The 27,213-nt window shown below is 38.5% G+C and overlaps 1 protein-coding gene across 1 annotated transcript in view; it reads right to left on the bottom strand.

Moving 5' to 3' along the window:
- Positions 1–7,120: 7,120 nt before the first annotated feature.
- Positions 7,121–27,213, bottom strand: part of zmym2 (zinc finger, MYM-type 2) — a 35,882-nt gene continuing 15,789 nt past the window's right edge. The window contains exons 8-27 of the mRNA XM_037789290.1: positions 25,235–25,385; positions 22,715–22,830; positions 21,615–21,740; positions 21,245–21,395; positions 20,918–21,090; positions 20,651–20,816; positions 19,641–19,669; positions 18,561–18,702; positions 18,245–18,366; positions 17,970–18,120; positions 17,570–17,700; positions 17,362–17,455; positions 16,443–16,558; positions 16,151–16,343; positions 15,885–16,027; positions 13,569–13,683; positions 12,271–12,513; positions 11,649–11,793; positions 9,979–10,173; positions 7,121–9,411 (exon numbers count right to left, since the gene is read on the bottom strand). Coding sequence (XP_037645218.1) covers positions 9,366–9,411; positions 9,979–10,173; positions 11,649–11,793; positions 12,271–12,513; positions 13,569–13,683; positions 15,885–16,027; positions 16,151–16,343; positions 16,443–16,558; positions 17,362–17,455; positions 17,570–17,700; positions 17,970–18,120; positions 18,245–18,366; positions 18,561–18,702; positions 19,641–19,669; positions 20,651–20,816; positions 20,918–21,090; positions 21,245–21,395; positions 21,615–21,740; positions 22,715–22,830; positions 25,235–25,385 — 2,748 coding nt within the window. The 3' untranslated portion in view covers positions 7,121–9,365. The remainder of the gene's footprint in view (positions 9,412–9,978; positions 10,174–11,648; positions 11,794–12,270; positions 12,514–13,568; positions 13,684–15,884; positions 16,028–16,150; positions 16,344–16,442; positions 16,559–17,361; positions 17,456–17,569; positions 17,701–17,969; positions 18,121–18,244; positions 18,367–18,560; positions 18,703–19,640; positions 19,670–20,650; positions 20,817–20,917; positions 21,091–21,244; positions 21,396–21,614; positions 21,741–22,714; positions 22,831–25,234; positions 25,386–27,213) is intronic.

Here is a 27,213-nt window from a genome sequence, read left to right as displayed (position 1 = left end):
CTGATTTACAGGGACATGTTCTACCCATTATTATCAATTATTCATTTCTTTGATTCACAATATCAAAATATTTTGGAAAATTAAAAAAAAAAAAAAACTTTGTTGAATCAGGAGAGAAAACCACCAATATTTTTTTTTTTTGAAAGTAAAAGTTTTCCTTACTTAATTCAGAAAACTGGCTCTCTTTTAACTGGGAAATGTCGTCATGGTAACCAATACTGCAAGTGTAGTTAGCCAAACAATAAAGAGCAGAGTGTAATTTTTATAGATTAGTAGTTAATTACTTTGCTTTGGGGCTAAAATGATAAGTCAATCTAAAGAAAAATAATGAATTGGTTAATTATTAATTATTTCTTCAAGAAAAATAACAAAATTCACTGTTTCCAGTTACTTAAATATTTTTATTTGCTGGTTTTCTTCATATTATTATATAATTATTATATTATTCTTTTTTTTCTTAGTATTATAATATAATAATAATAATAATAATAATAATAATAATAATAATGATAGTAATAATAAAAATAAAAAAATATTTAAAAGATAAATTATTATTATAATTAATATTGATGATAATAATAATAATAATTATTATTATTATTATTATTATTATTATTACTACAAACAATTTTAATAGTATGTTATAAAAAAGTCATAGTATAGTATGTCAAAAAACTTTTTTTTTAGTTATTTACTAAACATCGGTCAATAAATGTAAATTAAAGGGATCAAAATACTACACTTCCACATTTTACCCCACATAATTAATCCACAGATCACATCATTGGACTAATTTATATTCTATTTAATTATTAATTGTTACACTGCTTTTGTGTCTGACAGCTGGGGCTTTGAGTTAAACAGCATTAAATCCACTTTTAAAGTCATTTTTTGTAGAAATCTTAAACTTGACTACAAAAGCTGCAGCTTTTCCTGGATGATTTAAAACTAATTTAAACTTTCATTTAAAAACAACAAAAAAAAAATCTTGGAAATCTTGGAGTTAAATTTTTGTTTTGAGATTTACTGTCATTTCAGTTTACAGATTTATTTTTGTGTCTACATTTACCTTGTGTGAATCTACATAAATTCATCACAAATTGGTAATTAATTGATAAGAATTTAACAATATAACATGTTAACCCATTATGGAAGTAAAGGCATTGCGTCTCAAGGTCATGACGTGGTTCCAGTGGTGGTTTTTTATCCATTTTGGCCCCCGTTAGGCCTCTCTCTCTCTCTCTCTCTCTCTCTCTCTCGGCCTCGTTGGTGGAGAAGCATCTACTACAGAGAGAGGTCTGCTCACTGAGTCACCGGTCTGCAGCTCGGAGCAGACAGGAGGGCTATATTTAGCCTTTAATCACCTAACAAATTCACACTCAGCCCACAGCACAAATACCTCAGGCCCCCTTTATGTATTTCAGGAGTGTGATGAATTTGTTTCTGGGAGGCCTGACCGCTGGCTCATGGAAACATGTTGGTTTGTTTGACAGAAACTTTTCTAGTTTGGTAGCGGACTGTTAAAACTTCTGACGGCGAGATCACATCATGCAACCTCAAAGATCTTTACGAAAGTAGTCAGAATCTTTTCCTTTCATCCCGTGCCATCGTAAGGATTTCATAAACACTGAGGTCATACAACTCTAACTTCCTTATAATTTGTTTTCAGCCACCAAAAAACAATAATATTTCCGCCAGTTCAATCAAAATTTTCTGTAAATAATTTCCCCTACATGATGATCTTGATACCGTCTCAACATTCACTACTCGATTAATCGTAAATACATTTTTTATCTGTTCAAAATGTATCTTAAAGGGAGATTTGTCAAGTATTTAATCCTCTTATCAACATGGGAGTGGACAAATATGCTGCTTTATGCAAAATGTATGTATATATTTATTATTAGAAATCAATTAACAACACAAAACAATGACAGATATTGATCCAGAAACCCTCACAGGTACTGCATTTATAAATAAAAACAACATGCTGAGAGCATGGCCATGGCAACACTTGATTATTTATTTTATTATGCATAAAAAGGCATTATTATTAATTGGTCATTTTATGTTTTTACTAGGGCTGTCAAAGTTAACGCAATAATTAACGCATTTGTTTCAAAGCCACTAATTTCTAGTGAAGATACTGGTATCATATGAAACAAGAAAACCTGATGAATCCATCGGTACCAAAATGTCATACCCTAATAAAAATAAATCTGCTTTTTTAAAACCTGTCATGTAATTTGTGTGTCATTAGAAGAATGTAAACTCCTTCTCAGTTCATTAAAAAAAAACAGATTCAATAAAAAATAATTCATAATAATTCAATAGAGGACATGAGCTTGGAGGTTTTTGTTTGACTATGACTTGACACAAAAAATAAAATAAAAATAAGTCAAATAAAATGTAATCTAGTGAATTAACCTTGATGATTTAATGAATTCATTGAATAAAAACGTGTCTTCTTAGAAACACTATGTGGTTGTTAACACTTTAAATGATGTAATGTTGCAGCAGTGGTACAGTGTGCGGGTGGGGGGGCTTGTTTTGACTGTCTGTCCATAGAGAGACGGGGGGGACAGCATCATGACTGACTGATGTGAGGAGAGGTCAGCTCTGCGGGGACACCTACAGGTGAGGCCAAGGTATGGACACAGCACCCACAATGCACCTGGCTGACTTCACCAGAGTACATCCATCATGACTCTCTGTCCTCAAACTCAATATAAAGAAAAAAAAGGTATACATGTTATCTCCAGGTTAACTAAAGCATGAATAGATATGTAATATTTCATAATATAAATTAATAATATTCCTGCTAAAAAAAAGATTAAATACAAAATAAAATATAATATATCTGAAATTTTCTCTTTAATCATATAGTTTGTTCATCCTAAGTTATTAGTGAAGATAATGTAGTTTGTTTACAGCTGGATGCTGTTCTGGGGTCTGATTGGTGGACTCTTCATGGGAGACGTTAAAGGGGACATATTATAAAAAAGTGTGATTTTCATTTTTTTTTATTATAAAGCAGGCTTAAGTCCTATATAAATGCTGTGAAAGTATCGAAACGCTCAGTCCACATGGAAATACACACAGCCCGTATTCAGAAACTTTGCATTTGAAACAAGCTGTCAGGATTTCTGCCCATTTGTGATGTCACAAATATACAATATTTAGACCCTTTACGCAGATTTAAACATAAACATTCTAAATGTGTCCCAGTTTATTCCTGGTTGCAGTGTATGTGAATGTCATCAGCTGACAGGAAGTACACATGGACCCATACTATTCATACAGACAGTATGAGGAAAATAAAGTTTTTTTTTTAACGTTACAGCATGTAAACGTGTTCTAGTAGAAACACAAAATACATGCATGAACCTGAATATGAGCACGATATGGGACCTTTAATATATATATGTATACTGGGTTAGTGTGGTTTGATCAAATTAATCTTACATGACAAAAGTGTACCAACCGACATTATAAAGTAGCTAAATAAAGTGAATATAAAATAAGTACAAGTGACCAACAGTGTGCAGGATTTCTGGCTCCTTCTCAAGATGATCTCATGCATTGCACTTTTTTTCTTCATCCCAACGAGGTGCATGTCATTTAGCAGTTTTCTATCAATGAAATTATAACTAGAATTTCCATTTCGCAGTTGTATGCAGTTTCACAGATCTGTTGATTAAATCAACTAATCGATTAGTCGATAAAAAGAGTGTTCGTCGACTAAGAATTTCTTTGGTGGAGGACAGCCTTAATCATCAGCATATGAATTGAGTTATGGACGTTTGTGCCAAATTTGAAGAAATTTCCTCCAGGCGTTCCTTAGATATCACGTTCATGATAATGGGACGGACGGACAGATGACCCCGCCGGCGCAGAGGCATAATAAAATCACTGGATGTTTTTTTACTTCAAGTATTCTGCAACACCCCTTTTGTGCTTTAGAGGCCAAAGGTCACAGCTACAGTTCACATCATCAACAAACCTGTTAAAGGTGCAGTGTGTAGGATCTGACGGTATCTAGCGGTGAGGCTGCAGATTGCAACCAACTGAAGCCGATCCCGTGTGTCAAGCGTGTTGGAGAGCTATGGTGGCCGACGTGGAAACGTGAATGTCCCTCTCTAGAGCCATCTGGAGCAGAGCCAATGCTCAGAGTGTGTGTGTGTACGTGGGAAGTGAGTGGTGAAGCAAGAGAGAGTGAGAGAGAGAGCGGCGACGACGGGAGTAAGTAACGTTATCGACTCCGGCAGATACAGAGTTTGATTTGTCCGTTCTGGGCTACTGTAGAAACATGGCGGACACGGCTCATTCTAAGCTAACAAAAACACAATGACTCTTAGTGTCAGGTGATCATACACTAATGAAAACACAGTTATGAATATTATATTACATATCTGCTAATAGATCCCCCAAAATGTTACACACTGGTCCTTTAAGAGCTGTTTTAAACGGTTGGATTTCAACTTGTGGAGCAAGTGTTATTTTTGAGGAGGGAAGCTGCTGTCGAAGATTTGGGGAGACGGGAACGTGATCGTGGCTTCAAAGGATTGGTGTGTGTGTGTGTGTGTGTGTGTGTGTGTGTGTGTGTGATGTGTCAGCCGGTGGGCGTTTTGGAAAAAGTTGAGTTTGGTGACTCTGCGCTGAAGGGATTGTTGCACTCGCTGCTTCACTGTGGCTCACTAGATAGGGTCAGGCTGTCCTAAATTTAACTTAATCCGAGCCCCCCCCTCCACTCTCCCTCACCACCAGCCAGAGCCAAGGTTACACCGCTAATGTGTGTGTGTACGGTGTGTGTGTGTGTGTGTGTGTGTGTGTGTGTGTGTGCGTGTGTGTGTGTGCAGTTGTTGTCCATTAAAAATAAAATCCAGATCCTCAGTCATCCTCAGTTTGCAAGAAGCCGTAACTTCTGCAACATCCGAGAAACAAGTGGATCTTTGTGGTGCATTTTGCAGGACCAGAAGCATGTTGCTGCTGCTCTTTAACCCACATCCCAGCGGCCCCGGCTACTCTGTTTCCCGTCCTTCAGCCGGTCCCGCGCCACACGTTGAGGCACACAACCTGAGAAATGCAGTTGTCATCCATTCCTGCCCTCTTGTCCTCTGTGCAGCTGTACACACACACCCACCCACACACCCACACACACCCACACACACGCTGGCTCTTCCCTCCCAGTCGCTGTTGTTTTATCATTAAATGGCGACATTAGTTCATATCATGTGATTCGAAGAGGATTCGTTGCACATTAGAGGCCCTAATCGCCACCTATAGTCTGCCCCCCGGGCCTCGCCCACATGACCCTGCTGACCACAGCGCTTCCTTTATGCCCCCTGAAAGAGCTGGGGATTGAGCCCAAACAAAAAAAAACCCCACGAGGGTGAAAAAATGTTTTTACACCCGCCCCGCTGCCTCGCGGGCCCGGGCCCGGCTCTGTGGGCGCAACAGGGCCGTTTTAGCTTTAGATCAATGGGACAAGTTACTGGAGTCTGGCCAACTCTGACCGACAGCACAGAAAGAAAAGAGCTTGCCTCTTCAAAAAATTGGGGGTTTTTGTCACCGTGTTTTGTTCCTCCGGCCCGGCCACCGCCACTAAAAGAGGTGAAACGGAGGGAATGTTAGTTTCCTTAAAGCCTCTAAAAGATGTCATGCTTCTTGTGTGTGTGTGTGTGTGTGTGTGTGTGTGTGTGGAGGGTGAGAGGGCGAGGCTGGGGAGGAAGGGGGGTTGGTGGTGTGCAGGGGCTTATGGGAGGAGGCTCCCGCCGCATGACAGCCGGCTGCAGACGACGAGCCTCTTGTCAGACGTGGTCCTGACACACGGAAGCTCAACAAAGCAGCGGCTCGTCCTGCGGCTAATGACGGAGGGGGGGGTTATAGTTGAACTTCACGTCTGGTGGTGATGATGGCTGATAAACTGGGACATCAGGAAACACTCAGCCAGTCCCACCGGGGGAGGGGGGGTTCACAGCGAGGGCGTAGCGCCCCCCATAGGGAGAGACAGGAAGTGATCTGCTTCAACTCAGCCTCGACTCCCAAGTTTTATCTTCTGTGAAACATCTGCTTTCATTAAAAGATAAAGACACAGATAGTCTCCCATAAAAACACCAAAACCAAGTATTCTTCTGCCAAGGAGCTCCGCTGAATCTTGTGATGGATTCCTGCTTCAATAACGCCAAGACTGTGGAATCGTTTTGCTTAATATGTCCCAATACAGGATCAATAAGAAGGTTTTTCTTTGGAGTAATCCACATAATAATGCTCCATGGGGCTGCAGGACTTCATGCTATTTTTCGAGGAAGCTGAATTGCAATATATGTATAGTAGTAATTTATCATGCAGCATGAACACAATTAGAAGAAAGTTACTTGCTAGATTTGAAGGAAAATGGTTGAAAGAAATATCATTAAAACCAAAATTACAAACATATATTCAAATCAAGCACGATTATGGCGCTGAATCTGATGTTCTAGCAACTGATCGAGGAGTCAGAGGACTTCCATTCTGGTTGTGAATGCAAAATGTCACACAGCTTAAGTAGGTAAACGAGACAGGGTACCGGCATCACCGCAGACGCCGGGAATCCCGTCCTTCCCGACAGGGAGAGGGCGCAATGCGCAGCGGCGAGAACAGGGCGAGGGCCAGCCAAACACCAGATGAGAAGTATAAAAGTATTTTGGTTGCTATGGTTGATTAGGACTGGATAAAGATCCACAGCAAACTCTGCTCAGCAAAATATGGATAAATATATTATTCAGTGTTTGGTTATTTTATGGCCATCAACCTCGCGTTTATACGCACGTATTTATGAAGCATAAATAAATGTGAGACACAACTGAGACGGAGCTGTGCAGACTGCTGCTGACCAGATTAAACAGAGAGTGAATCTGTGGAGTAAAAAACACTTCTGACATCCTCCAGTCTGGACGGGAACCACCGAAACATCTATTCTTTTTTATGGTGTTGCACTACAGGGGCATTTGCAGGGATAGATAGAGATTCAGACCTTAAAATGAAAGTGGTGCAGGGTCATAAAGTAGCTAACTGACCCTTTAACGTCCATGTTTGGCGTTTTTCCTTCATGCACATTAAAAACAGCAGCGTTAAGTCGTCTGGTTAGAAAATGAAATCATTTATTTAACATGACCGTATCAGCAGATCAGCCCACACACATAGCATCAGACTCACAATCACTCACTTTCAGTATATACAGATAGGCACATTCACATGAGGCGTTAACGTCCAGCCACAGCGGCTGCTGTAGGTCCGGTCAGCGCCTCCGAGTCCAGCAGGGAAAAAACATCAGCCAGGGTCCTCCGATCCGGGGGGTGGGGTGGGGGTGGGGTTCACTTCCAAAGTTTAAAAAGGTTTTTGGGGCCGGCGACGCTGATCTGGTGTCAGAAATCCAGACCAGGGTTCTTCCTCCAAAACCCACAAAACCTTTAGTTCCTGAAATGTTGTCATAAATGCACAAAGGAGTGGACAAAATAACAGGAACACCTGCTCTCTTTAGCTAAAATGAAGTGTTAAAAAGTTAAACCAGTTTCAGTCAGGAGAAATTTCATTCATTCATCATCTGGAGGGCGTTCCTTATATATTTTGAGCACTGGTTGTGGAAACGTACATTTTGTTTGGGTGTATATTTAAATGAAAACTAATACAAAAAAACAATCCTCCAATAATCTTTCACGTGATTTTAAACATGACGACACTTTCTCCAAATTTATTGAAACATTCAGAAAGCAAACTCAAAAAAATGAAAAGTAAAAAAAAGGGGACTTTAATCACATAAATAAAAAAATAAAGAAACAACGGATAGTGTAAAACATGTTTAGCTCATGAAGACAAAAAATGTCCAACCAATCGGTTATTACGGTATAACTCTGCAGTGCTAGCACTCTAAAACAGTTTGGAAGAAGAGGTGCTCAGTTTTTAAAGTTTAAAAAGGAGATGTACAAACACGGGGGGGGAAGCATAAAGGAAACGTTGAAAAATAGTCTCTGAATGATCCGTGTCCTTCATGTTTAAGCAGGTTCCTGCACAAATACCCTTTTTAAATGGACGAGAGAGGCGAGGGACTGCAGCAGATGTTGAGAAGAAAATGGCACCCATAAACGTAAAGAGGATAAACTAATAAAGAGATAAATAAATAATCAGTCTTTTCTTTAAAAACAAAAAAGGCTTCTCGGGAGGTTTGTTTCAAGCTGAAGGTTTTTCAGTGGGTGTTTCTCTCTCCGTGTCGACTCTAAATAACCGCCAGAGATATTTACACTTCAAAGAGCGACCCAACCTGGGCTTAGTATGCACGTAATGCTACATGGCGTGAATGGAGGTTCCCCCCTAATGTCCTATAAAGAAACGCAGCATGTCGGTAGGGTTGCCTTTAAACCCGCGCCACACACACACACACACAGCGAGAGGTTTAACTGTCCTGGGATCAGACCCGACTCCTCTGAGTCCTCCGTGGTGCCGGCGGGGTTTTCGCCTGAGAGCAGTTCTGACAAGAGGAAGAGCGGTGAGGGGGATGATGGGAAGGAAATGGGAAGCAGCCCAAGTTCTAATGAGATATGAGATGATACCAGGAGGTCGGCCTGACTGGGAGGAAGAGGTCTTTATGCTGCGTTCAAGACATGCTGGAAAGTCAGAAATTCCATCTTTATGCAGGGAAAAAGGCAACAGAAAGTCTGGAGGTTTTCATCCTGAGTGCTACACGGCATCACTTTCAAAATACATATTAGGTCACGACCTTAAGGCCCGATACAAGCAGGGTCAACAACACACGTGTGTTTGCTATCGGTTGAGGCTGCGACTTTGAAAATGTCACCAAAGTTGAACCCAACGCGATGCGAAGATGCTTCGCCACCGGAAGCGAACGTTTTACTCGTGTAATAATTTGTGTTTAACAAATATTTGGTTATGTGTCTTAAAAAAGGAGGTTGCTAACAAGTGGCTAAATGAGACTACTAAACGTCATCGCGCCGACTCGTCTTCCTTTACAGCCTAGTTGTTTTCACTCGCGCTCATGTGACTGTGGTGTAAAGTGGTGTTCATTTGTGAAGATTATTATTATATGGAGAGCTGATTTTCTGCAGTAATCCAAAACCCAATGGAACAATCTCGTTGGCTTTTTGTGGAGGGAACCAGGGCGATGCTAACTTCCTGGTTAGCCTACAATAATATCCCTGGAGCACTCCATTGTTCTGGTGTCGAATATTTAGTGTTTAATCGTCCTTTAAAATGTAAAGTAGCACTTATAGTTGCATGATTAGCTGCAAAAAACCTACTTGCGTTTCTATTTTTCTGCAACTACTGATTGCATCGAAGATGGAATTTCAACCTACCAGCTGCCAACTCTTTTAGATCAGCCTCGCACTACCCTCTTCCTCCTCCTCTTCCTCCTCCTCTGGGTAGCGGTTCTGCTTATTAACTCTTTGTAAAAATCTCTCCACTCCCTCTTTTCCCTCCACGGAGTGATGTATGGCGAGGAGGACATGAAGCCTAGAGTAGAAGATGATAACTGGATGACGTCCCGTCCCTTTGACCTCCTGGTTATGAAGCATGATTGAGTTGTTAAAAGTTTAAATATCGTTAAGCTGCTTGTCTGATCTCTATAAACACGCTACGCCGGGATGATAACCGTCAACACACTCCGTCTTCTACCTGATTTGTCTCCACTTTCTTTACCTCTTCCTCATATTTATCCCAGCAAGGACTCATTTGTGCCCGTCCTCCTCCTCTTCCTCCGTTTGTAAATCTACCAGCAGAAGTAAAAGTTCAGGGCTGTTCTTCATCATCCTCTGTTGTGGACGCCCCTCACCAGGAGGAAACATGACGAGGGTTAAGAAGACGGGGGAGGAGCGCACACACTACTAGCTACCCTCCTCTTCTTCCTCCTCCCCCGCTGACTGTTCGGGCTCTGCTAACGGAAGTCAAAGCGACTGCTACTCTCCTCCAACCGCTTCACCCCCGTCCTCCTCCTCTTCGTCTTCCTCCAGGTGTTGTTTGTCTGTGTAAACGTCCCTGACCAGGAGGACTCTGGTGAGGAGGCTCTCCAGGATCTGTCGCTCCAGCGGCGTGGAGCTGAACCACAGCGGGTCGTCGGGACCGCAGGCCGGATCCGGCTGAACGTAGAAGACGTCCAGACGCTCCCGCAACAACGCCGGGCTGCAGGGGGGAAGGAGAGGAGGAGGAGGATAGAAGTAAAGCGAGGAGAGAAAAGGAGGTAAAGGAAAGAAAGTGAGCCGATGAGAAGAAAAAATAGATAAAGTAGGTATTTCAGATGAGAGGAGGGGAAAAGGAGGAGAAGAAGAGAGAATGAAGTGCAAAAAAGTGAAGGGAAAGAGATAAGAGAAGATAGCGAGAAGATGGAGAAAATAAAGGATTGAAGAGGAAGGAAATATATGATTAAAGGAGGGCAAAAGGGGGAGGTAGGGGAGAGAGAGAGAGAGAGAGAAGTGTGAATCTATTGTTCTAAACTTTTGACAAGTTCATAAATGTTCTGTTAAGTCCTCATCTTTTAATAGTCAACACTGTAGTTCAGGATGTGAACAGCAAAGAGTTTTAATCACAGGACTCAAGAAAAATATATAAATCCCACTTGTTCATTGAGTTAGGGATGCAAAATGGAGCAACTGAAGACAAACATTCCCCAGAGAGAGATAAAAACTAATTAAATGGACTTCATAACATCCCATCCCATAACATAACATCCTGGCTATTTTTATGTCTACGTGTGTATATATTTGTGTATGTTTACAGGATGCATATATATGCATATATATCATTATTATGGTTTGTTTGGTGTATTTTTTTTTATTATTTGTATTGTTTTTTTAAATAAATTTATATTTTTTCTGTTTTATTTTCTTTTCTTTATTTTTAAATGTACACATATATATAATTATTAGGGTTTCTTTGGTGTATTTTACATTTTTAACTTTAAAGTAGCTTTTACAATTTTTATTTTATTTTTGTTAAATTTTTATATTTTTAGTCTTTTAATTTTTTTATTGCTATTTAACTGTATTATTTTTTTAATTAAATTATATTTTTTTGTTTTATTTTATTTATTATTAAATACTACTGTACTTTTATGTCTACAATGTATATATATGTAGGTATGTATGTTTACAAACTGTGTATATAAATATCATTATCATGGTTTCTTGGTGTATCTTTAATTTTTAACTTTAATGTAGCTTTTGCAATTTTTATGTTTTTGGCCTTTTTAATTTTTATATAATTTTTATATTTGTTCAGTGCAAGACATTTTTTTATTTGATTCCAGAAAATGTTACTAGTATCTAAAACATCATAAATGATTTTAATTAATGATAAACATGAGTCTAAATGAGTAGATTAATTTAACCATTTATTCCATCAACAGAAAAAAAATATTTAAGAAAAAAATGTAAAACATTCACTGGTTCTATTTTCTCAAATGTTTAGATTACATCCATTTTCCATCAGTGTAAATTGAATATATTTGGGACAGTTGTTTGCTCTTTTTTTCACCCTTTTTTGTCATATAAATTAAATGTTTAACAATCAATAGATTAGTCAATAGTAGGGCTGGGTGGTTAATCGCTAAACAATTTGCTCCTCTGGATAAAACCATCAGTAAAGATAAGTGAACCCACCACTTGGATCTGTAGAGGTCGTACAGGTGACACTCGTGCTTCTTAACCGGGCAACGAACGGTGGAGCCTCCCGAGTCGTCGTCTGGTTCGTAGTCCTGATCGCCGTCCTCCAACGTACGCTTCCTCTTCCTCGACTCTGTTTGCACTGAAGGACCAAAATAATAAAAAACATTTTCAAGATTCTGTGTCTGAGATTGTGAGCTTGAAGATTTTGAGACGCGTTTGAGACAAAGGCCATAAAGGGAACAACCAAGACGGCTGCAGCTGATGTGGAACTTCCTGTTGAAGCCGCGTCCGTATTGAAGGAACTGGACGGAATATTTTTGCTAAAAGAAAAACAATCAGATGCCAGCTGATCTCTGCACGCTGTGGTCAGTTTACATCCTTCTGTCTACTGTGCTGTAACTGTGAAAATGAACGGAGAGCATCCAGACTAAATGGTCTGAAAACCTGACTACTAGAACACAACGTTCCCTGAGGTTGGACTGTAATTATAATCTTTATAATTTTTGAGATAAGTCAAGATGTGATGTGTTAAATCTAACAGCTTGTGTTTGCAGAGGCAGGTAATCTGATAAATACATCAAAAACCTGATATAAATGTCTCAACATGCGGTCTCACCGTGGTGGTCCTGAGAGATGGAAGGCACGCGGATGCAGACGGTGGTCTCCTTGGTGACAGGATGGACGGTGTCGGGGCCGTAGACGTTGGCGAAGGAGAGGCGGAGGTGCTGCTCCACGGTGCGCAGGCCGAAGTATTTGGTGTTCAGGTAGACCAGCGAGCGCAGCAGAGCGGCCGGACTCTGCTCGCCGAGCTGCCGGCTGCTCCACAGACTCTGTTCCTCCACGCGACCCCACAGAGAGCCTGGAAAATTTAAACTAAGATAAATCTGATGTATTCATGACTTAAAACCTAACCTAGTCAGTACACCGTGTTCAACTGGCGGGACGGGGATAGGATTATGGGATGGGAGGAAATAGTTTCCTTTCAGATCAACTATTCACTTTGCTATTTTAATATGTCTACATTTTTTTACATTAATGTAGCTTTTACAATTTTTAGTTTTTCATGTTTTGAGTATTTATTTAAAAATGTATTTGTTTTTTATTTTTAATTTATATGTTTTTGTTTTATTTGATTTATTTATTTTTAAATGCATTTATGCAAATATATCATTATGTTTTTTATGGTGTATTTTTAACTTTAATGTAGCTTTAACAATTTTTATTCTAATTTTGTTAAATTTTAATATTTATAGTCTTTTTTTAAAAATGTATAGGTATTAAAATCAATTTATAAATTTTGTATTTTATTTAAAAAAAAAATCTGTTTTAGTCTTTAATTTGTATTATTTTTTAAAAATTAATTTATATATATATATATTTTTTAAATGTATTTATTTATATATTTTTTGTGAGTAAGAATATCTGTAAAACGATTTGGAATGCCTTAGTGGATGTCAATCATTAAAGAAATGCACCGTTTACATCTCCCAGATGCATCTTAAAAACGACAAAACTACTGACTATACAGTATTTGTTGTGTGAACATGAAATGAGTTTCAGCTGTCAGTGTCCTCATATATAATAGTATGGTGCAATCACAAGCAATCAGGATGTGAACAGCAGAAGAGTTATAATCATTGGACACTGATCAACTACAGTCTAACAGCCAGCAGGTGGTGCTAACGAGCAACACACTCACACTGTGATCTTAACAGTTATCAAACTCTGGGTTGGTTGAGATCCTATTTAACCTCTGAATTTTATTTTTTGTTATATTTGTGTGCATTGTGGTTGTTCAGATATTATTAACTGATTGTGTGCCGTTTTAAAATGTGGTCACTCACTTATCTAGTAAAGAAAATCCGACACTATAAGAGTCATTTGTTGCCGGGCACATGGTCGTATGAGACTCACCATCAGGAAGCACGCTGGGCTGCCAGTCCTTCAGGACCTTGTTGAGCTCTTCTCCAAACTGCTGGTAACACGGGTCACTGAACAGGTCATCCTTCCGGCCTTTGGCATGAAGATGCTTCAAACACATAAAAACTCACATTAAAAAAACAAACAAATAACAAGCTTCAATCTGCAGAGATCAGAACATTGGTGTCCTCATATTTAAAATCAGCATCACTGTTTGATCAGAATGTGAACAGCAAAAGAGTTTATAATCACCGGACACACACATCTGCACATTCTGCTAAAATGATCTGAACAGAAAATGTTCTCACTTCTGCAAAAACCCACAAATAAACTTATTTAAAAGACATTTTTAAAAAAGGGATTGAAGTAAAGCAGCAAGGCCCAGAAAGGAGCATGCCATTTTTAAGTGTTTAAATCTAAATTTCTTAATCAAACTTCACATAAAACATTAAAATCTACTAAACTGTAGTTTCAACAAACAGATAAAATCAATCTTACACTTTTCTGTCAGAAAAATCACCCTCCGAACGACTGTAGGCAGTCCTGAGCTCTTCTCTGAAGCCATGCTGCTGCTTCTGCTGCTGCTCCTCACATGTGAGAGAGCAGGAAGGAAGTCTATGCACTAGGAATATCTGTCCCCCTGGAAACACTCACTCTAACTTTAGTTCCTACCTCCAAAAGGACTGGATGGAATTCTTATAGAACAAAAAGGGAAAGTTGATAATTCTTCTTTTAAATACTTCTTGTGAATACTTTTTATTAGATTTTTATTGTTATTGTGTCATGTATAATTAATATGCCCAAAAAGGCTTACAAGACACTATTATTAGAAAATAAAAGAGAGACAGAAGCAACATAAATTAAAGAATATTATTAAACAAATAAACCACCCTGACATTTTTGCTTTGCTTTAGCTTGAAAAACAAACTCATAAACATTAAAATTATTTTCCATTCTGTCATCGTCAGTGCACCAAAATATTTTAATTTAAAATAGATATTCTTTTTATTCAAATATTTATATATTTTATTACAATCTAAACTGTTATTTTGTATTATTGTAAGTTTATTATTATTTTATTATATTATTAGTTATTTAAGTTGGTGAAACATGATACTTATGGTGAAAGTCAACAAAATTAGTATTGTGACAACACCACTGCTAACATTACCAGAGATCTTTCTTCTTTTTCACATCTGTTTTTTAAAGTATTTTTATTGCATATTCTCTTTATTTTATACCAGCAGTGGAGAGGTGACAGGAAATGAGGGAGGAAACAAAAGGAGGGACAAGCAACAAAGGGGCGATCACATGGTCAGCGTCTTTAACCCCTTTGTCCAGCAGGACGCCTCATTCTTTTGTTGTTTTTTAAGTATAAACTGAGCACACACTGTTCCTCGGTGTGTTCTTTCCAAGCTTAAAACAAAGGCGGAATAACAATAACTAATTAGACTTTAGCCGGGTTTCCACCAAGAAGTTCCTGGTAATTTAAGTCCCAGTACTACTTTTCAAGGAACTAAAAGGTTCTTTAAACCCACCTGCAAATATTAGGCAAATCAGTCCGCTGACGTATGAAAAGCAACATGATATGTGACGAGGGTTTGCTGGTTGTCACAGAGGTAAACACACTGCAGTTTTCTAATCTAGTAATCTAATCTTGAACTCACCTGTTCCTCTGAGCTTTCCCCTATGGTTTTATAATTACTATGATTTTTTAATTGCTTTTAACTTATGTCAGGACATAATTTGTTTATAATTTGATCCTATTTTGACGCTTTTAATCGCATGTTTCTTGTGTAAATTAACTTAACATTGTATTGTGATTGTTTTACCCTTTGTGTGAAACACCTTGAGATTTTCGCTGTATTTTAATGTGTGCTATATAAATTAACTTCAATATTATTATTATTAATATTATTGCAGTTCAGTGTGACCACCTGTTTCATCTAAAAAACACATTGGAAAAAATAAACGTAAGTAGAGCCTAACTTTACTTTTAATGTTATCAAACAAAGAAAAATGTTCTCCTCTCGTTCTAAAATAGTTCTAAATCGATACTAGAGTACTTCCTTGTTTTATGAATGAAGCTGTACGGTTGTAGCAGCGGCACTGTGTTTGTGTTTGACCAATCAGTGACGGTCATCCCTGCAAACTCCACCTGAAAGTACCTGTACTTTCATAAAGTACTACCCCCGACCAGGGTCTATTTTGAGGGTAAAAGGGCCCTGGAAAATGTCCCTGAAGCTTAATTTAGACCCTGATCCCTGCGGTTCTAGTTCCAGGGTTTTGATTCTCTGGCTTGGTACCAACCTGCTGGATCCCCAGACAGAGGTAGAGGATGCTGTCTGGAGAGTAGCGCTCCCCGCTGGGCCGGCACACCTCCCTGACAAACCGGGACAGAGCCACGTTCAGCTCCTCTGAACTCAGCGACAACAGGTTACTTTTAGACCGAGCTGCAGGAGACGAGGAACAGATACAGACCGCTGTTAGTAAACACATCCTACATGTTCTCTAATACTAGACTCTACTATCTACTATCAACCACGGCAGTAAGTTCATGACCCGGTTTAGCTCACCTGGTTTGGAGCGGTCTTTTACTTTGGCGTCGTCTGATTGGTCAGAAGGAGACAGCGCCCAGCGTTTCCAGGCATTGATGCCGTAGCGAGCTTTGAGAGGTAGCGACCGTCCTTCTGAGCATCTGTCTGTTAGATGGGAGGAAGAAGACGAGGCCAGATCTGAGCCCTCCTCCACCGCCCGTCTCTTGTTCCCCTGAAACACAAACACACACACACACACAGTTACTACACAGTAAACCAGAACAACGTTTCTGATTGTTACATGTGTTTGTATGTTTGTGTGTGTGCATACTTGTCTCCTGGGCTGTGGTTGAGGTGCCGACTCCTCCGACTCCTCAGCCAGGACTGGAGGTAGAGAGAAGCCCATGTCCTCGTCCATTCCCTCCAGGACTGGAACAGGGTCTGAGGCTGAGACAGGAAATAACATCTGGTGAGTTACTGGCTTATTTATTAAAAGCTGAAAATCTATAAATCCAGTCAGGATGGGACTCCAGAGACCCGATTATTCAGACAAACCAGGTTACACAGTGATCAGACAAAATGTTTACGAGCATTACACAAACAAACCCGGTGTAACTGAAAAGTGTAATTGCTATTCCCAAACTGGATTTTGTATTATGTATCGGTTGTCCCTTGTCTGTTTGCAACATGTACTATTTTTGGTCTGTTTTTAACATGCTTTATTTTATAAATTGTGTAACACTGTAACAGCGCGCTATCTTGGCCAGGTCTCCCTCGAAAAAAATACTTTAATCTAAATAAAGATTAAATAAATAAATAAAAGTGTTACTGTAAATCCATATATACCTGCAGCAAGTTTTAGTCTTTATTTATTTAATTTTTTTTTATTATTTTTAAAACTAATTATTAATATTGAATAATTTTTTTTAATTAATGATGTCTGAGAAGGAAACAATAAAAGTCAGATGTTACATAAGTGCTGCTTCTCTAAAAATGAATGAATGAATGAATGAATGAATGAATGAGGAGGATAAATACACTCAGACTGAGAGAAGGAGTTTCAGTCTTTCAGCAGACAAACATGCTTCTCATTCTGACTGTCAAGCTTTGAAATCCAGATCCTGTTCATACCAAATACTGTCAAACTATAATTATTATTAATTGGTATTATTATGGTTATTTTTTTCTGAATGACGTTGCCTCACTAGCCAGTCCTCAACAGGTCTAGAACTACATGTAGGTGTTTTTACCTTGAGGGAAGTCTGCCTCCAGATCCAGGTCGGGCTCATACTGGTCCTCCTCCTCCTTCACCTTCTTCTCCTCCACCTCCTCCATCTTCTCTACCTCTTCCTCCTTCTGCTTCTCTTCCGTCACCTCCTTCTTTTCTTCCACCTCTTCCTCCTCCTGCTCCTCTTCCTCCTTCTGCTTCTCTTCCTTCACCTCCTTCTTTTCTTCCACCTCTTCCTCCTCCTGCTCCTCTTCCTCCTTCTGCTTCTCCACCTCCTCCTCCTCCTCCTCCTTCTCTTCTTCCTCAGAGCTGCTGCTGGAGGCCTCCACTCCTCCACGCTCCCTCTTCACCAGCTTCACATCTGAAACACACAGCCAGGTAGGTCCTCATCGTCATCACTTGCTGCAGCTTTCTTCACATCTAACCTTGTGTTAAATTTGAAATTTTGTAACCAGAACATTGAAGGTTCGTTTCACATTAGAAGTCGCCGTTAGGATGTTTTGCAAACTTATCGTTATCCACGGAACTGGAGGCTTCATGCATAAAGTAAATGTGTATCTGAGACATATTTAAATCAACGTTAACTTAATATAAGACCGCTTTGTTTGTAAATCGTGAGCGTGAGCGTACCTGGCTTCTGGTCGTCTGTGATGATGTCAGCCACAGAGAGCAGGTCGGCCTCCAGAGGGTAAGAGGTCATCTTGTTCTTCAGCTCGTTGAGGGTCTGGATGATCTGCTCCGCCCCCTGCAGGGTGGTGGGCAGGAACACAGGCACGGGGACCTGGACGGGACGGGACGGGACGGGACGGGACGTGGTCAGTTAGTTGGTTGGTTAGTCATCAGACAACTTTGAAGTTTTTCCCCCTTTTAGCATGAATAACCCACACGTGTTCATCGTGTCTTACCGGTACAGGCAGAGAGACCGGAGTAGGAGTGAACTGGGAATACATATTCATGGGAATGGGGATGAAGACAGGTACAGGTATGGGTACAGGAATATACTCCCTCTTCACGCCATCGTCTACATCTGTGGACACAGATATGCCGAAACATAACATTTTATATCCGCAAATCAGTATCTGTATTAATGAGTCATGAAGTGATCTTTGAAGGCTAGGCAGCAGGACCATGTTTCCTGTCTCTCTCTCTTTCTCTTATACCAACATATCTGATTAATTCAAAGTGTCCAAAAAGAAAAGAAAAGTAAGATGCTTTGATTACCTGTCTGTAAAAGTTTGCTCTGCATGTGTGGCTTGCAGTAAGTAGCCTTGGTGAGCGTGAGCGGCTTGCAGAGCACGGCCTTGTTCTTGACGTCTCTCATCAAACCTCCACCAGCGTACGCCGCGGTGCCCTGATTCACCATCTACAATACGTCAGAGAAAAGACATAACAATGTTCAAGTTTAATAATGTAAACACAAATGTGGCTCTTATAAAACAATCTTTTATTATACGGAAAGTTAAAACAAATAATGAGATTGTTTTTTAAAAGGACGGCAGGTAAGTAAAAGTCAACATGTTTACACATTTCAAAACTATTAGGTGGTAAATTTAATGTCGTCTTTGCGGCACATAAAAAACACTGTTGTCTGACGACGATTTAGCCTCTGGGGGCAACGGACATTATTTCTAGGGTTTCGATGTAGCCAGCAGATATCTGTATAAACGGATATCCAGCAGAAGACTTCCTCCTCCGTGCACCGGTCATTGTTTACAGGTGGATTAGCAGGTTGAGACTGAAGTTAAGATGACGTGTACGACCGGATTGTTTCACAAGTAGCCAGTTTACACTCCGTTACCAAGTTTTTTTTAAAGCAACTTTAATTATAACATATATAACATGAGCACAGTTACAAACTCACTGCTGTACTATTCAACTAAGGATTCCTGTCCAAAACAAAATCACAACTCCTAAGAAGGATGTTTTCAATTTATCCATAATGTACAATTAAACAGCAATGTGAGCGGATGTTATTGACGGTCGCTTTAAATGTTGCTGCCGCGGGGAATTGTAGGACGGCATGATCTCCTTTCCTTTGGTAAAGGATGGTCCAGTGTATCCTTTGCTAAAGGAGATAAGAAAGGAAGCATTAAAAGCACCTTTCCTTAGCATTTAGAGAATTCAAACAGCTCTTATCATGGCTGCCGCTTAGATACTTCCAGGTTATTTCACTCAGTTAGAAACCTTCCGAGGAGAAAAAGAACTTTCGACTGCAGCCCCGTCCTGTTGCCGACAAATTCTGCAGATATCTGTTTAGAGAGATTAGTATGATACCGACACCTTTTCCAAATTCTTACTTACCCCAAGTTTGGCCCCATGCATTTCATAACCTGTAAAGGGGAAAATGAAATACATCACATCTTTGTCTCATGAAGAAATCTGATTGACACTTGACACTAGATGTTTTATTTTTGCATCGCCACTAGGGTTGGAACGGTACATGTATTCGGCTTGGTTTGGTCCGCAACATCCTTTTGGTACAACCTATGACCCAAACAGCTGTTTAGGTCTACTACTCGCACACGCGGAACAGAAGTTCTAGAGTTTACCCAGAATATTTGGCAATGCACCAGGAATGGTAGCAGCGCTGTAGATCAACTGACAACAACTAGTGTCAAACTGTATTCCGACACTGTTCCACTGAAGTCGGGTTTATGTGTGGACACTTGAAACAGACTGGACGGCGAGTCCTTCTCTCCACAGCGTTCAGGCAGCCTCCGACTGTAGGTTCACACCGTTCCAAAGAAACTAATGACAGTGTTTATCGCTGCGTATGAGAACACACTCGATCGTAAACAATACAGAATTAAAGCATCTGGTCAAAATGTGTGAGCCTTCATGCATTTCATGAGCCTTCCTGTGTGTATTTCAGTCAGTCTGTTGTACCTTCCCTGTATGAACGAGCGTCAGCTGCAGTTCAGGATCTACCAACAGCCTTAAGACGGAACAATACATTTACATTACGGACATTTGTGATATTTTTTTTTTAAATTTATTTATCTTTTATTGACAATATGTCAGTATTTGAGTGCCTTAATTGTTAAGGTAAGAATTATGACCAATGAGCAACTGTTGAATGTCTTTTCTTTGTTTTCCCTGTACCGAAAACATACCAAACTGTGACCAAACCCCAAAACCGAGGTACATACCGGACCGTGAATTTTGTGTACCGTTCCACCCCTAATCGCTACGCTTCAGATAACGTTCATTCATTCCCTCATACTTCACCCTTAAAAAAGCATTTTCTGTTACATGGAATAGTAAAAATGTGCATAATGTTTCTCCAAAGTAAACACACACTCAGTTCGTACCTAGGGTGGAGTTCTCGGGGCCTTTCTGTGTGACCATGATGGGCTCGTTCTGCTGGCAGTAGAACTTCAACAGACACTCCTGGTCACAGAACTGCTTCATCTCTGTTCTCCACATGACCGACTCCGTCAGGTTACCCTGCACCTTACAGCAGTCGCACCTCGCCGCCTGGTGGACACAACAGGAACAGTCACAACAACGTATTCCTGCGTACACATACTGTATATGTGTTCTGTTTTAAAGACGGATTCAGTTGAGTGTGAGCAGACCTTGTAGTACCAGTCGTTGAACTTCTTGGAACAGGCCTCGCTGCAGAAGTCCCGCATCATACCGCCGAGCTGCCGGGTCAAACCTCGCTTACAGAGCTGGTTGCAGTGGTTACAGCTGACACACTTCAGACCCAACCGCTTGATGAAGTCCTGCTTAAATAACAGCTTACAGCCTGGAAGTAAACAAAGAGAAGAGGAGGAAAAGAAAGTGAAACAGCAAAAGGACACATGGTCAATAAACTGGAAAGCAGTCTCATCGAGATGCAACAAATCCAAATCCTGGATACTACACTTCAGATATACAAACAAGGAGAGGAGATGAGATACCTTCGCTGCAGAAAGGCCTCTTGACTCCGGAGAACTTGACCATCTCGTGCAGCGTCTTCTCCTCTTGACAGTACTCGCAGAACGTCACGATGCAGTGGAGCTTCTTGTAGTCCTCACAACACGTCTTACTGCAGAACTGGTAGACCTTATCCTGAACACAGACACATTTCCATAAATGTGCTGCACCTATTCTGGCTTTAAGATTCATCGGTATCTGTTCTGATTTCTGTCTTTGTGCTGCTGCAACACCTGAATTTCCCCTCTGGGCTCAATAAAGGTTTATTTTATTTGATATTTGTGGAAGAAAAAGACAGTCTGTCTGTGATATCTGGATAAGAATTAACGTATTGACTCCTCAGGATGGTCTCACCTCCCACTCCAAAATTTCGGGCTTCAAGCTGAACGCTCCTCGACAGTAGTTACACTTCAGCTGGACGCTGTTGTTTGTGGTGGAGAGCGCCGTCTGTCCATTGGTGGTTGTCTGAAGAGTAGCGTTCTATGAAGAAAAAAAAAAAAGACATCACACGGAGGAAATGAGAAACTTTTGATGACTAGCAGCTGCAGTGTAACAACATCCAACGTGTCTAATAGCCTAAAACACACCTGGTTGTACTTAGAGGTGATTAACGAAGACAATTTACACTTGACTTGCAAATATTTCTACACCTACAAACTCATCTTGTGGTTTTATATGAACTCTGTGTCATAAACAATGATGGAGTCACGATAGTTCCAAGAAACTCTTGTTTTCTCATTATAAATTTATGCAACATGGTGCTAAAAAAACTAATCAGGTCACAGACTCCACTGAGGGAACCTGCGCTGTTTCATGTTTTTGAGCTGCTGTCTTCATGAGGATGCATCAAATGAGTAGATGATAACGGTATAATATAATTCCATGTATTGTCATGGAAGTCTAGTTTGATCCAAGTATCTAAACTATTTATTGCATGAGATTAGTTAGCACGCATGCTTACATTTTCAGCATCATCCTCACTGCAGTTGCCCAAAACAATATAGTGTTTTCATTCAACTATATCAAAGAACTTTTGTGCTAAATAATCCAGAAATGTCCTCAAGTATGAAAATGTGTAAAAATAAAGTACCCAGATTCTTATCGTTTGAAATAGGGCTGTGAAAGTAATCAAATTGAATTTCAATTAGGATTCCAACGATTATGAAAACAAGATAATCGAGATAAAAATATTATTGTTCTGTATTCCATCATCTTTAATATCTATACAACCAATGTGTTTATGATTAAGTTGGTTACTAGAGCACAGCGTTCTTCATAGATCTAGCCTCTTAATTTAGCTCTCAAAATACACCAGATCGATGCATTTTTTTTCTAAACACATGATGTTTCCAAAGTCAGTGAGTAATTGTGTTAAATAATCATGATGTCAGTATTTATCAGAATAATCATGATGATGATATTGTCTGGTTTGAAATGATAAAAAAGTCTCACACCTGGAACTTGGTAACACACTGAGAGCTGCAGAAGTTGAGGATGTTTCCCTCCGGCAGCGTGGCCTGGTACTGCGGTAATGAGTTCCTCTTACAGAAGTGACACGTTGGCTCTGTGTCTGCACACACACACACACATTAAATCAACATTAAAACTCATATAAACATGCATTTATTACATAGGAAAAAGGTAATTATACGTAAGTGTTTAATGAATACTAACAATCAAACAGGTTAACAGGAGCTTTTCTCTGCTGCTTTGTCAAGTCAGTTATCCATCATCAGAACATACAAACCTGTCTTTTTTTTTTCAGACTTTTTTTTCTGATATTTTTCAAACTTTATTTTCAGACATTTTTTGGACATTTTCAGTAATTTTTCTGACTTTTATTTCTGACAATTTTCTGACTTTTTTTTCTGACTTTTTCCGGACAATTTCCGTACATTTTATTTTTCCTGACTTTTTTTCTGACTTTTTTTCAGAAATTCTTTTCGGACATTTTTCTGACTTTTTCCAGATTTTTTTTTTGGACATTCTTCAGACATTTTTTCAGACATTTTTCTGACTTTTTGTTTTTTCTGACTTTTTTTTTTACTTTTATTTCTGACAATTTTCTAACTTTTTTTTCTCTTGGTCTTTTGAGGGTTTTTTTTTTAGACAGACTTTTTACGGACATTTTTCTGACTTTTTTCCTGGATATTTTTCTGACTTTTTGTTTTTCAGACTTTTTTTTGGACATTTTCAGTAATTTTTCTGACGTTTTGTTTTTTCAGACTTTTTTTTAAACTTTATTTCTGAAAATTTTCTGACTTTTTTTTCTCTGGCTTTTTTTTCGACAGACTTTTTCGGACATTTTTCAGACTTTTTTCCTGGATATTTTCAGCCTTTTTTTCAGACATTTTGTTTTTCAGACTTTTTTCCTGGACATTTTTAGACTTTTTTTCAGACTTTTTTTGGACATTTTCAGACATTTTTCAGACATTTTTCAGACTTTTATTACAGACTTTTTACGGACTATTTCCGGACATTTTATTTTTTTAGACTTTTTTTCATTTATTTTTTTTCTGACTTTTTTTTTCAGACATTTTTTCAAACTTTTTTTTCAGACATTTTCCAGACTTTTTTTTCAGACATTTTCCGGACATTTTTTCGGACATTCTTCAGAAATTTTTTCAGACATTTTTCAGACTTTTTGTTTTTTCAGACTTTTTTTTGTACTTTTATTTCTGACAATTTCTGACTTTTTTTTCTCTGGCTCTTTTGAGGCTTTTTTTTAGACAGACTTTTTCCGGACATTTTTCAGACTTTTTTCCTGGACATTTTTCAGACTTTTTTTGGACATTTTCAGACATTTATTTCAGACATTTTTTCGGACTATTTCCGGACATTTTATTTTTTTAGACTTTTTTTCAGACTTTTTTCATTTATTTTTTTTCTGACTTTTTTTTCCAGACATTTTCCAGATTTTTTTTCAAACTTTTTTTTTCAGACATTTTCCAGACTTTTTTTACTGACTATTTTTTCTGACATTCTTCAGACATTTTTCAGACTGTTTGTTTTTTCAGACTTTTTTTTCAGACATTCTTCAGACATTTTTCAGACTGTTTTCTGACTTTTTTTTTAACTTTTATTTCTGAACATTTTCTGACTTTTTTTTCTCTGGATATATATTTCTGACTTTTTTTCAGACTTTTTTTTCAGACATTTAGTTTTTCAGACTTTTTTTTGGACATTTTCAGTAATTTTTCAGACTTTTATTTCAGACTTTTATTTCAAACTTTTTTTTCAGATTTTTTCTGGAATTTTTTTTCGGAAATTCTTCAGAATTTTTTTCAGACATTTTTCAGACTTTTTGTTTTTTCAGACTTTTTTTTTGTACTTTTATTTCTGATAATTTTCTGACTTTTTTTTCTCTGGCTCTTTTGAGGCTATTTTTTAGACAGACTTTTTACGGACATTTTTTTCCTGGATATTTTTCAGACTTTTTGTTTTTCTGACTTTTTTTGGACATTTTCAGTAATTTTTCAGACTTTTATTTCCGATCATTTTCAGACTTTTTCCGGACTATTTCCGACAATTTTATTTTTTTTAGACTTTTTTTCCTGACTTTTTTCATTTTTTCAGAATTTTTTGTTTTTCAGACTTTTTTTTGGACATTTTCAGTAATTTTTCAGACTTTTATTTCAGACAATTTTCTGACTTTTTTTTGGGACATTTTTCAGACTTTTGTTTCTGACTTTTTCAAGACATTTTATTTTCTCAGACTTTTTTTTTCAGATTTTTTCAGACTTTTTTTTCAGACTTTTTTCAGACAGTCGGCTACCGAGTCCTTACTATGGTAAATGCTCATTATGTTTCTGCTACTCGCAGCCTTGACCAACATAACCTTGTGTCGCTAAGATCTGATGAAGATATTATGGGACCTGTGGAACTGTGCAGAACTCATAACATGGTAGAATGTTAAATGTGAAAGGTGTCCCTGACCCTGGAGAGTTTGTTTCTGTGTTATGCAGTAAACTCACTGATGAAGGAGGTCGACGCCAGCTTGCCCTTGTTCATGCAGTTTACAGAGCAGTAGGAGCCCATAGTGCCGCCCGCTCCGAGGCTGTGCAGCACCTCGCCCGTCTTGATCAGCGTTTTGCAAGTCAGGCAGGTAGCAAGTTTACTGTTAGCCTGAAGACAGAAGACATCACGTCAAAACAAATAGCAACTTAAAGTGGCAACGTCAAACACTCTCATTCAAAAGGTTCAATATCAGCTCATTTTCAGGTTCATACTTGTATTTTGAGTTTCTACTAGAACATGTTTACATGCTGTAATGTTAAAAAAAACTTTATTTATATCATACTGTCTGCATGAATATACTTGCACAATTTCTGAATACGGGCTGTGTGTATTTCTCCGTATATTGAGCGTTTTGATACTTTAACAGTATTTATATAGCACTTAAACCTGTTTTATAATATAAAAGACATGAAAATCTCACTTTTTTATAATACGGGACCTTTAAATAAATGTCTATAAAGTCAATATCCATCGCTGAATGGGGGTAACACAATGGTGACTGAGCCTATAGTCCACTGATGTCAGCTAAAAACTGAGCTTCTTTAAATTCTATCAAATAGTTTTAAGCCATTTTATTCACATTACAGGTGACGTAGACACATAAACAGACTATCCAAGTGTACCATGCACCATGGTGGAAGGATATTAAGGTGCACCAAAGAAAAAGAAAATAGATTATTAAAGAGGTTTGTTAATGTGTTTGTTGGAAATCCAGAGCAGTTTCTTTTGTTGAGTAAAACTTGATGACATATTGAGCATTAGAGGAGTAAACAGCACAAATCTCTCAGGTACGATATCCAATAGTCGGTATGTTTGTTTGTTTTGTAATCCCACTGCTGAGCCACAAAAGCACGCTGATTACACTCTCTGTCCTCCTATTATTATTATTATCATTATTATTATTATTATTATTATTATTATTATTATTTTCATCACAGTGACGAGCAGCAGTATGTGTTGTAAGACCGAGCAACATTCTCACTTTTACTTATTTCTACAACGAGGAAGATGCAATGATACCAGAGGTGATTTTCCACAAACTGTAATTATTGAATTGATTTGAGTTTTTCAAGGATTGATTTAAAGCGGAGAGGCGTTTGTCTCCTGCTGCTTATGATTTTTCTATTTAGAGGAACTGATAGTTCCCCAGTCTTGAATATTTCTGTGCTTTCTATAGACAACACAGCTGGTCAGATATTGAAAATATAACACATTTAAAAGCTCAAATGGAAACAGACAACTTCTGTCCAGCAGCCACAGATCATCCAAACACTTATTCATTACTTAATATTAAACCAAACCGAGCTTGTGGGTTGGTACATGATGGCTCATTACTGGGCTCAGTGGATGAAACAGTCGTCTGAAATGAGACTCCGTAGTTTCTTCCACTTATTAGTGGGAATATTCAATAAGCTGCTGTTGCCAAGCAACGAATACAATTCCAACCTCTAATTTCATGGTTAATATTGCTTAGCAACACAATTTAGTTGTACAGTGCAGTAACATGTTTAGTAAAAATCTGAATAATGAAGGATTGGTATGAAGCTCAGGTCATCTCTCTATCCACATACAGTATATGTCATTAATAAGAAATACAAAATAATTAATTAATTAATTAATTAATTGATTAATTAAAATAAATTGTGAAAGTGTATACAGGTTTAGAGCATGATGATAGAAGTATATAATGTCTATCCCCATGCTCTATTATGTCTCATAAGTTGTTGCAGCAATTTTGGGGTTGATACCGTTTGTTGCACAGATTTGGTGCTAAATTTAACCCTTCTGGAGAATTAATTTTCTTTTCATTTGAGAGCCCTGGTTCTCTCTCTTATGTCCATTCAAGGACATTTGTAAATGTTTTAATATATATATTTATATATTTTAGGAAGGTGAGTAGCAAGGCCATTTTTCCTGTATTTGCATTTTAGTTGCG

Source organism: Sebastes umbrosus, chromosome 13 (assembly GCF_015220745.1).
Source record: "Sebastes umbrosus isolate fSebUmb1 chromosome 13, fSebUmb1.pri, whole genome shotgun sequence".
Taxonomy (NCBI): domain Eukaryota; kingdom Metazoa; phylum Chordata; class Actinopteri; order Perciformes; family Sebastidae; genus Sebastes; species Sebastes umbrosus.
This window is presented reverse-complemented; position numbering and strand designations above follow the sequence as displayed.